We start from the raw sequence: 12,515 nt of genomic DNA, 5'->3' as shown, positions 1-12,515 counted from the left end.
TGACTACCCTGGCGGATACCCCACCTGAGTACCTGACTACCCTGGGAGATACCCCACCTGAGTACCTGACTACCCTGGCGGATACCCCACCTGAGTACCTGACTACCCTGGGAGATACCCCACCCGAGTACCTGACCACCCTGGGAGATACCCCACCTGAGTACCTGACTACCCTGGGAGATACCCCACCTGAGTACCTGACCAACCTGGGAGATACCCCACCTGAGTACCTTACTACCCTGGGAGATACCCCACCTGAGTACCTTACTACCCTGGGAGATACCCCACCTGAGTACCTGACCACCCTGGGAGATACCCCAGCTGAGTACCTTACTACCCTGGGAGATACCCCAGCTGAGTACCTTACTACCCTGGGAGATACCCCACCTGAGTACCTGACCAACCTGGGAGATACCCCACCTGAGTACCTGACCACCCTGGGAGATACCCCAGCTGAGTACCTTACTACCCTGGGAGATACCCCACCTGAGTACCTGACCAACCTGGGAGATACCCCACCTGAGTACCTGACCACCCTGGGAGATACCCCACCCGAGTACCTGACAACCCTGGGAGATACCCCACCTGAGTACCTGACCACCCTGGGAGATACCCCACCTGAGTACCTGACCACCCTGGGAGATACCCCAGCTGAGTATCTGACAACCCTGGGAGATACCCTACCCGAGTACCTGACAACCCTGGGAGATACCCCACCTGAGTACCTGACCACCCTGGGAGATACCCCAGCTGAGTATCTGACAACCCTGGGAGATACCCCACCCGAGTAACTGACAACCCTGAGAGATACCCCACCTGAGTACCTGACCACCCTGGGGAGATACCCCACCTGAGTACCTGACTACCCTGGGAGATACCCCACCTGAGTACCTGACAACCCTGGGAGATACCCCACCTGGGTACCTGACCACCCTGGGGAGAACAATCCCACTGCCGACATCATCCCAAGTGGGAATCAAACCCAGGATTGGGAATCGAACCCATAGGCTCTTGCGTGAGGCGACACTGAGTAGGTCCTGCGCTGTCTTGATGTGTGTAGTCAAGGGAGGGGAGGATAGAGGTATACCCACTTCTTACCCACAGACACTCAATACCAGACCTGCAAACTTGTCACCTTTTGACTACAGTCACCTTTTTTATGTTAAGCATGGTAGTTTCAGTGAATCTAGAGGGTTTTAGTTTTGTATGTCGTCACCTTTTTCACTACTCCAGAGTTTGCAGGTCTGCAATACATAACATAATATATGTAAGTAAGATTGTATATATATGTATGTATATGTATAAGATGTCTGAGAGTGCCGGGCACAGTGCATTTCATTGTATTTTATAATACACATGACAATAAAAGCCTTGAACTTGAACTATATACCCCCTTCTTACCCACAGACACAATATATACCCACTTCTTTACCCACAGACACAATATATACCCACAGACATAATATATACCCACTTCTTTACCCACCGACACAATATATACCCACAGACATAATATAGACCCACTTCTTACCCACATATACACAATTTAGACCCACTTCTTACCCACAGATCTACAATATATACCCTCTTCTTATCCACAGACACACAATATATAACACAATATATACCCTCTTCTTATCCACAGACACACAATATATAACACAATATATACCCTCTTCTTATCCACAGACACACAATATATAACACAATATAGACCCATTTCTTACCCACAGACACAATATATACACACTTCTTTACCCTCGTCTGTTGTAAAAAAAAAAAAAAAAAAGTTTTTACATCTTCCCTCTTCTTCAGTCACCAGGGGAAGTGTCTCCGCCCGGGCGTTCTAACATGACACCATGGCACAATGGAATGCACCTGTAGGCTATAGCGATTAGATAGCGAGATAGATACTTTATTGATCCCCTTATAGTTCATAGGTCTACATTTTACTCCAGAGGAGGATGACCTTTGGGGGTAGGAGGGGGGGGGGGGGTATCAATCTCTTCTTTGACCAGTGAACTATTGCATGTATGAGTAGGAGAGGAGAGGAGTATTGTCATAATTGGAGGTGTAGCAGGGGACAGTACTAGGCTATAGAATGTCGCGTGACTTTTCTTGGCTCACTTCACTGCACCGACCTGAGATCCGCATGTCGACGCGAGACGCACAGACACCGTTTTAACATTAGAATGTAGATGAACAGTCATCAGAGCACAGTATGAAGAGAGAACGGAGAGGGAGGCGACAGATGTGATTCAGACACGGATGCTCAGGTAGGCTAACACTGATTTTAGCCTATGAGGTGTAGCCTATACCAAGTCTGTTTCAACAACTTCAAATCGAGTCACTCAATATCTTCTCACAGACTAATTCCTCGTTCTTTTTGTTGAAATAGTTTGCATAGTCGTTATTTTACAACAAGAGAACTGATATCTTGCAACAACACCTGATCAATTGTATCGATCCGCTGTAGTTCTTCACATGTTCCCTTGCTTTGGCCGGTTGATCTTGTCGGCTGCGTATTAAAATGGACAGTAATGTGAGCAGCTGAATGGGAGCGATGTAACCTGACCGCATCCTCCCAGGTACGCGTCGGTGGACGGTGATTGAGTGGGGGAGGGACATCGTGTCAATGACTTTTATTGTGGCCCATTCATTCATTCATCCCACCAGGCATCCCATCAGGAAACAAGCAACCTGAGGTGAAACACCATGAAAGAATGCCCGCAGAACAATAAACAAACGCCGTTGTAAACATTAATACATTAATACAGGATAGTTATTATATCTAAAGGTGATTTAGAGATAATATGCTGAGTTAAGTATATAGCCTAGAATTTGACACATTTTACTACAGTAATAACGTATTATGGTTATTAATATAGCTCTTATTATGAAAGCTGGTGCATAAATAAATGATTCGTATTACTATTGTTATTATTAACACTATTATTGTAGTTGTTCTTACTATTATTGCTATTATTCGTATTATATCATTGTTATGTGACCACATACAAGGTGCGATTTTGTTTAATGGGGTAAGATCAGAGATAACTTATGACAAGTGGTGAATCCATGAGGATGTAGGCTGTGAGAATAATCACACAAACACACAAACCGTTTCTCTGAGTAGAACTCGGGGCACTTAATCAAGAACAACCCCAACGTGGATCAAAATGGTTTATGAAAGTAAACCCCGCGGTGGACTGCACAATGCAGACCTGTTGTAATGAATCATGTTACATTCACATCTACATCCACTTGGTGTGCTTATTTCGTGCACACATATTATGAATATTGCTTTATAATCATTTGCCTTTTCTATGGCATTTCGTTCGCGCTTTCATTAAAACGTATGATGTAGCATACACTTCGAAGAACAGTTTGTTCGTTCCCAAACTGTTTTAGAAATATAAAAGAAATTAGATTAACATGATGAACAAACGATTTTTGAACTTATTTGTGGAAACCGTTTCATTTCGATAAAGAACGATTCAAAAGGCAAAAGAGTCTAGCCTACTGGTGTAAATGTTTAACAAATGAATGCAGACAATATATAATATTTGTCTGCTATTCTAAAACAAAATTAATTATTCGTTTCTTTAAAGGTTTCTAGTGCAGCCACTATTATAGATCTCCAATCAACAATAGCCTATAATCTTGAACTGTGAATTTAAGAGAATAGGCTAATTTCACAGTGGTGAACCTAAACTTAACAGAAAATGATAGCATGCGTTTAAATGGGCTCTTGTGTTATGATAATGTTCATTGTGCAGGGACTTGATGAAAAGTTCACAATTTCTCTACATGTGTGGTGTACATACGCTATACATACATGATGCGCTGTGTCCAAATGCCCGCTTGGTGGAGGTATCTGCGAACAAGACAAGACCCTGGTCAGGGAACGTTATGAGAACTCACCTATTAATCATTCTACCTGAAAAGTGAGATGACTTGTAGCACGTTAATACACTCAAGTGATGTGGTGGTGAGCAAAATAATGTTCATCACTACGCTAATAGTTTTTCCAACTTTAATGATCTTTGCAAATGTGTGATTATAGTCTTGATTCGTAGTAAGAAACCCCATCTGGTTGTCTCCAAAACCTGAGTAGGACACAGCACGATGGTTCTGGTGAGAACCATCCGTTTTCAAGCAAATGAAGGAACCTGTCCGTTTACTTTTTGAAACCTGACAGTTTACTTTTTGGCTGTTTGTCTTAAGAATTTCTCAGAATTACATATGACTGGCTACGTTTCATTGGGGGTTGTTGCACGCGTTAGCTAGTCCCTTGTTTGGTGCGTTTTCACGAAATTACCTCTCTCTCCCTCCCTCCCTCCCTCTCTCTCTCGCTCTCTCCATTTTGTGCAGTCGGAAACGACACACAGCGCCACATGAGGAATCTTCAATCAAAATGTAGTGAGTATGAAATAAGCTGCTCGTGACTCGGTTTCAATTCTTCAAGTATTCGGAGGATTTGTCCTGACCGGGCGAGTTTGTTGTTTAAACCTCAGAGGAAACGTTTCTAGTTTCCCTTAGTTTTCCTCTGCCATGTTGTAGGCTAGGCTACTGCATAAACAAATGGAATAACTCATGGTTATGTTTTAAATGACAAAATGTGGTTGAAAATGTTATAAATGTAGCCTATAGTAATACATGTAACTGTCGTTATTCGTCCTATAGTGCACACTTTCCAACGGATGTTTCCTACAGTTGTTTTCCTGTTAATGTAATTTTAAAAGCTGAAACCCATCATATCAGACATAGCCTATCACTGTAATCTGTATTGTGCAATGTTTTCAGAATGGTTCTGAAACTATAAACTGTTAAAATAAATAAATACATTCTAAATATATGATATTCAAGGTTACTTTGATTGTTTTGATGAAAATAACACACCTAAATGTATCAGACATAGTGCTGTTTTCTTTAATGTAAGCTACTATTGCTAAAAATGTTAGATGTATTTATTTTGTTTCAATTCTAACAGATTGTCCCTTCATTAACCTACAAAAGTTAGTTAAAAATGTTTGCAACATCTTTATCTAAAAGTAGTAAGGATATCAACCCATAAGTTCTTATTTGGCCTTGACAAAGCTTCTTTTTTTTCTTTTTTTTTTTTTAACGTTTAATGGGTGTGTAGGCTAAACTTTAATCATACATTATGGATTGGTTTATTGATTGATTGAATGATTGATTGGTTTATTGATTGATTGATTGGTTGGTTGATTGATTAATCGAATCATTGATTGATACTATACTGATATTGATACTATGCCATACCATTCTCCCACAGGTGATTCCACAAGAACAACAAGTTTGTAATAGAAATTTAAGATACATAATTCTCATTCAACAAATGCAAGATGTATCCACACTTTTCCACTCAGTTTTTAAATGGTTTGTTTAATGTTTGCCCTTTCAGGAGAGAGCAAGAGATGGAGAGAGAGAGAGAGAGAGAGAGAGAGAGATGGAGAGAGAGAGAGATGGAGAGAGAGAGAGAGAGAGAGAGAGAGAAACGGTCTCATGGTGATCATCATTCAGAGGAAGACTTTAGCACCCCAGTTGGTTCAGTAGGATCCCCAGAAGAAGTAGCACAGTTTGGGACTCTATTAGTGCGCGGGCGTCCCGGTCTCCCCAGAGATTAGAGAATCTGGATTAGGGAGGGGGCCTCCATGGGAGAGATTAACTAATGTATCCTGCACAGGCACACACACACACACAAATGCAGACACATGCACAAACACACATGCATGCAGACACACACACACACATACACGCACATACTCAAGAAAGTAGATGCACTTGAGTGAGTTCTGGCGAGTAGTAGAACCCTGACCACCTAAGTCTCTTTTGATAAAAGCGTCTGATAAATGACTGTAATATCATGTACTTGTAGATACTCAGCTCTCATCACGATACCTACCGGTGTGAAGACGCTGGTCTTACCCAGCCAGGGGGGGAGAGATGGCCTGGGACACCCCTGCCCAAAGGACTGGTGTATCATGGGGAAAAAATTCCCCCATCCGATTCTGACCCCTAGTTGGACGGGCACGTTTAAGACAAGTGAGACAGCAAGATTAGCAGGACAGAGAGTGAGGACCCATGCTTTGAATGATGTCTTTAGTTTGAAGCTTTCCTTTGCCTTGTATATCTTCTTTCCGTCTGAGAACCGATACGAACCTTTCCGGAGATGTGATCGTCTTGACATCGTTACACCAACGCCATGTGATGCCAGCGAAGTGGAACCCCGTACTCCTTTTAGAACGGAATCGTCCAGTGCTTTGTTTGATAGATTGTGTTTCCATTGTTCTCCTGCTCAAGACTGGCTAAACATGACACTGAACCACCACAGGCTATTTACCAACACAGACGTTTTACTACGCTACATGTTACTACGCTACATGTTACTACGCTACATGTTACTATGCTACATGTTACTACGCTACATGTTACTACGCTACATGTTACTATGCTACATGTTACTAAGCTACATGTTACTACGCTACATGTTACTACGCTACATGTTACTATGCTACATGTTACTATGCTACATGTTACTACGCTACATATTACTATGCTACATGTTACTACGCTACATCTTTACTGATGTTCATGTTGTTCCCCCCCCAGGTAAGGGTAGCATGTGTTGTCATGTCCGGGTCGGATATGTTCTCTCGATCCTTCTCTCTCTTCCTCTCTCTCTCTCTCTCTCTCTCTCTCTCCATCTCCTGCAATCATATTATTTGCTCAGAGAGATGTCTAAACAGTTATGCAACAAACTGACCGCAGTGTGTTGGGCTGGGGTCCATGTTCAGTAGTGTGTTGGGCTGGGGTCCAGGTTCAGCAGTGTGTTGGGCTGGGGTCCAGGTCCCTGGTTCAGCAGTGTGTTGGGCTGGGGTCTAGTTCCCCTGGTTCAGCAGTGTGTTGGGCTGGGGTCCAGGTCTCCTGGTTCTGCAGGGTCCGGCTGGTGTTGGGCGTTCTGTCCCGTCCTCATTCTACATACTGATCAATGCTTGGAGGTTCTGGCCTTGTGGCTGCAGGAACTCGCTCCTTTTAATCATCCATCTAGTCGTCACTACTGAGCTCACATCTCCAGACTTGGTGGCTTCTCCAACAAAGTACTTTGGTTTTGGCAGTCAGTAATCATGGATTTGTTTCTTGGGGAGGATCAGCATTGGCTAAAGGATTATGGTGTGTAAACACTGACATAGCTTCAGATACTTTTGAATTTTGGGCCAAAATGCAACAAGACCTCGACAGACATATTTGTATATTTGTATGTCAGAAGCATTGATCCCCTGCTGTGATCTTATTAGAAATCACACCAACTGTAAAGAGACAACCACAGTTTAGTATGGAACCATATAGAATAGTTTTTGCTTTTTAACATGATACCGAGAGAGACAAGTTCAAAGTAAAAAACTTTTTTCCAGTCCTAGTATATGAACTCAACCCTCATTGGCTGTTACTCAGGCAACTCAAGCAGTATTCTCACCCTCTAATTTATGATGACATCATGAAGATAGCATCATGAATGGAAACAGACATTTTATCTAAATAAATAAAATACTCTATACCTTTATTCACCTCTATGTATGTATGTTTCTGTTGATGTGGCTGCAGCCTACGTAGGCTACCTGAGGGTTCTACTCCACCATGCCTGAGGGTTCTACTCCACCATACCTGAGGGTTCTACTCCACCATACCTGAGGGTTCTACTCCACCATACCTGAGGGTTCTACTCCACCATGCCTGAGGGTTCTACTCCACCATACCTGAGGGTTCTACTCCACCATACCTGAGGGTTCTACTCCACCATACCTGAGGGTTCTACTCCACCATGCCTGAGGGTTCTACTCCACCATACCTGAGGGTTCTACTCCACCATACCTGAGGGTTCTACTCCACCATGGCTGAGGGTTCTACTCCACCATACCTGAGGGTTCTACTCCACCATGTCTGAGTGTTCTACTCCACCATGTGGATGTGGTTCAGCGTGGGGTCAAGGGAGAGTAGGCTACTCACATATACCATAATGCAACAGTGCTGAGGCACCATTCTGCTGCATTCCCGCCGAATTTAACCCCTGCTTCCCCCAACCCTTTGACCTCCTTCTAACCCCCTCCCCCAAAACACACACACACACACACTAGACATGCTAGCTTTACTGAGGGGAGGAAGTCAAATTCGGAAGTGAGTTCCTTGTTTTTCTTTTTTTTCCCCTTAAGCCTCTCATACCCTAAACAATCTGCAAACCTGCACAGCTTGTCTTGTTACAGAGAAACGCTGCTGCTGGCGGACTGGTGAAAAGGAGGATTATTTGGTGAGGTTCTCAGAATGGTACAGAGGCCACCCCTGTAGTGTTCCATCCACAAAGCTTATGGACAATTAATTGGGCCATAGTAAACGATAGTGGATAGCACTCTTTTCTCTTTCTAGAAGGTGATTGTCTGTGTCCCATCCTCAAGATACAGCGACCAGTTGGGCACAACTGGGTGTGCTAACATCTTATATTTATAGATAACATTCAACTAGCGGCTTTACCTCTGAATCCATTTCACATGTAACTTGATGTAATGACACAATAACTCTCAGTTGTTTTCAGGGTTGTTTTTTTGTATAACTTTTTATGTTTTTGATGTAGATACAGTACATTACAAGTTGTTGCACAGGTTATGCATTTTGCTTCATGTCTGGACATTTCATGCAACTTATGGAAAGTATCTTGTGATTTGTCCAAGCGACCTCCAGCTTCACCACTTCAATTCCAAGGCGACCAGCACCACCACACTTTAATACAGAAAGAATAGTCTGTTAGGACACCTAGACATGATAGCTGTGATTAGTTTGCTTAATATCAGATTTTAACAATGATGAGGGGATAGTGATTTTTCTTTTCATAGACTGAGATTAAGTGGGCTATATAGACTATAGACTAGTCACACATATCTTTCAAATAAACAGACACTTTTTGCTAAGGTTTACTCATGACAATGGATAGCCTATATTTATAATTTATATTCCTTAATATAAATGACCACATTTGAAAATGAATCATTCTTGAGTGTGGTCAAACTTAAGTAGGCTATTTTCTTGTCTCATAACATACATTTTCACAGTTGCCTACACATGATATGATTGTACAATTTCATAGCAAATACTACAAAAGTGACTTGACTTATTTGAAATAATTAAAGTGCTGTTTCCTTTCAATACACCGGAAGCATTCTAATGTGAACAGAGAGCCATATATGGCCATCATCACGGCTGCTGGAAATTCACAAATCTAAGTGCACAAAAAGTGAGTGCAATTATATGTGTAGTGATGGTGTCCTATCACGATCATCAGTCACTGTAATGGTTGTTAGACTGAGTAATTCGTGGTAAGATAAAGATAAATAAATATAAATTAATTTCTCGGCTACAGGTTTATTGATTCATTTCCCGAGCAAACACGGTGGTGTAGCAGTCCATCTGGTCTGTGTACTGTTATAGCTGCAAATTATCAATAGATCATCTCCAAAATGTAGTCTTTCCTCACAGCGTGGTATAGAATAGCCTATAGTCTATATTTCCATGGCGGAAAAACCCGTGACCTACACTTGCTTTTCTTTAAAACATGCACATTTAGTGACCCGTATAGTGAACAAGTCAGCTTGTTGGATGACCTCTTAATTAGCTTGTTTATTTTATCTATTTTCCTTTGTCTAAAGAGGAACCATTTCCCAAGCATGAGAATGCCACGTTGACTATCAGGCCGAGTACAGTAGGCGCAAACATACCATCCAACTTGTGTATTCTACTGCGATTATCGTGGTGTAAATGCACGTTTCTATTAAGAGAGAGAGAGCGTGCACATATGCACAGTCACACAGCTCGCTCCAGTGGCACGAGCCTACTACGAGCGTACCAGTCAGACAGCTTTCCTCCGTGGGAGAGGAGGAGAGGCAGCACTCAGCGCTTTTGGGCCTGGCTTCTGCATCCACCATTTTGAACGTTCAATCACAGTCTCGCGTGGAGGAGTAGAGAGGCTGAGCGCCATGTGGCCGCCGCGAGTAGTATCCTAGGTACGAGCTGTCAATTCATCTAAGCCCAGAATGATGGAAACGGGATAAAGCGCAATTTTGACTGCGTAGGGATACATTAAGCCAACCTAAACCTAATTGAATGTATGTGCCGCATGTGATAATCATTTAACCCAAATCATCATAATAGAATGCAACTGGTGACGCGGCCGCTGAGTGCCCCTCTGCTAGCCCTCCGGGTTGAATCGGCCTGGGCAACATTGTAGTTCATACAATGTAACATGTTATCATGTGTTCCACTACGCGCGAGACAGTGCGTCGCCGTGTATGCAGCTAGTGCCCTCCTGGCCTAAAGATCATAGTTGCCCCCCACCTTTTGTTCTAGCTGCAAGTGACTTTTAAGTTCACCAAATAGGTCATTTATGTAACTCCATTCCCGCGACCAAATTCTTTACCACGCACGATGCATATTCATAGAGAGGGCGGAGGGGTATTCATGGGTGGGGTGAACGGCCATGCATGTCATGAATATCTATACAGACAGGCTGCTAGATCCTTCTGCTGTAGGAGCGAAGATAGAAGACTAAGCAATAATTCGAACAAGACGGTCACCAATCCAATAGCCCATGTGGGCTATTTAACTAGGCTACTGATTGAATCACCCTCTCCAAAACAAACGTGATATAGCCTATATATAAAACAGAAAAAATGCAATATCGCACACAGATTCCGTCTTAAATTAATCCTGTTTTCCCGGTGAACTGATCTACACAGCACCCCAAAGAAGCACCCCTCGCGCATGTGTGGGCTACGTATTGCATAAAGCTCCTATACGCACGCGGCGCACTGTACTGTACGGCGCATTGCACGGAGAGGCTCGCCTCGCGCACAGCAGCTCGCCTCGGCCAGGAGGGCCGTCCCTTTCTCTACTCCGCGACCACGTGGTTTCCTCTTTGCAAACAAAAAAAAATTAGTGAATTCGAGTCTGTTGAGAGGCGGTGCCATCGCTAGGCAGAAGGATCTGTGACAGTGCAGGGTACAACTCGAGGTTGAGGGGCAGAGGAAAAAATTCTCCCAATCCCGCCATACTTCTATCACTATTCCTCCACAGCCATCATCAAATTAACTCCAATTGATCCATCTCAACAGTGGCGCGACACTCGCCTGGGTTGCTGCAGTCAAGGTTTTTTTCCCCCACTTCTGTATTGGACATAATCCGACTACAACATTACCATTACTTTTCACTTTTTTGCCATTTTTTCTTTTATTTTAACTTTCAGAAATACATTTCATTTGCTGTCAGTGGCCATCTGGAAGTGCTCTGAACCTAGTCGTCCTGGGCAGATATAGTGAATACTAATAATTGTTGCTTTATTACAGAGGAGAAAAAAAGTTTTGTTGCTCTGATTTTTTCATTTCAACTGGAGGACTATTATTTTTCAACATGAACAAGCTATACATTGGAAATCTGAATGAAAACGTTACCGCAGAGGACTTGGTTAAAACCTTTGATGACTACAAGATCCCATACTCCGGGCAGTTTCTCATGAAAACTGGCTACGCGTTTGTGGATTGTCCGGACGACCAGTGGGCTATGAAAGCTATCGAAACATTTTCTGGTAAGTAATTTAACGTAAACGAGCCGCCCCCTACAGTAGTGTCTTACCTTTATGTAATTTCATTCAGTAGAGACGACCACCATAGGCTCCCGTAGACCGGGGCAGGGGCATGCCCAGTGCCCTACATGTCCCAATTTCCCTGTGCCCACTCTTTCCAGGCACGTCATGGCCCAGGGATATATTTTATGAGATTTATTCTATTTTGTCCATAACAGTGGATCGGGAGAGAGCAGTGTAGAGTGCTGTAGTCGAGCAGCTACTACTCAACTTTTACAGGGGGAGGGGACTCCATCTAGAGACCCTATTCAAATGCATAGCTCACACCAAGTGTCGGTGCCTAGATCTAAATACTAGTGCATTACGGTGGTATCTTCGTGTGGATCCTCGACTCGGAAGCTGTAAATCCCAGCTGGATGAGAGTATTTCGGCCTAATATGCACGCGTTTCTATTGTACTTGCCGAAGCCATGCACTGTAGTGTAGTGCCTTCCATGACTAGGTTCTGTGTACTCGGGAGACTGCTATAGAATCGAACAGCACCCCTCCCCCTTTTGGCTAACAGGCCACTATAGCCAAGATAAAATGCCTTCCTATGAGTAGTTACTAAGCACACATCGAAACATGTTTTATAGGAGAATTGACTCTGATTACTCGAGCCCTTGCATGGTCACAATAGCCTACGTCCCCCATGCCTTCCTCCACTGTAACTGTGGAGAATCCAACAGTGTATTTTTCATGATTTTCTATATATATAACATGTGATGTGTGTTCTATACAGCGCGAAGGTCGCCATGCTTGCTCGTGTGTTGAGCCTGAAATAGATCACCAAGACGCGGAGGACACACAAATGTGTATCTTCAGCTGTT

The 12,515-nt window shown here is 43.3% G+C and overlaps 1 protein-coding gene across 1 annotated transcript in view; it reads left to right on the top strand.

Annotated features, from left to right (window-relative positions):
* Window positions 1-11,137: 11,137 nt before the first annotated feature.
* igf2bp1 (insulin-like growth factor 2 mRNA binding protein 1) overlaps window positions 11,138-12,515 on the top strand; it is a gene marked incomplete at its 3' end in the record, with an annotated part of 46,588 nt that continues 45,210 nt past the window's right edge. The window contains exon 1 of the mRNA XM_084448779.1: window positions 11,138-11,650. Within this exon, the coding sequence (XP_084304905.1) occupies window positions 11,476-11,650 (175 nt within the window). The 5' untranslated portion in view covers window positions 11,138-11,475. The remainder of the gene's footprint in view (window positions 11,651-12,515) is intronic.

The sequence above is a fragment of the Borostomias antarcticus genome (assembly GCF_949987555.1).
Source record: "Borostomias antarcticus genome assembly, chromosome: 14".
NCBI lineage: Eukaryota > Metazoa > Chordata > Actinopteri > Stomiiformes > Stomiidae > Borostomias > Borostomias antarcticus.
The sequence above is the reverse complement of the archived record's forward strand: the minus strand, read 5'-3'. Positions and strand labels throughout refer to the sequence as shown.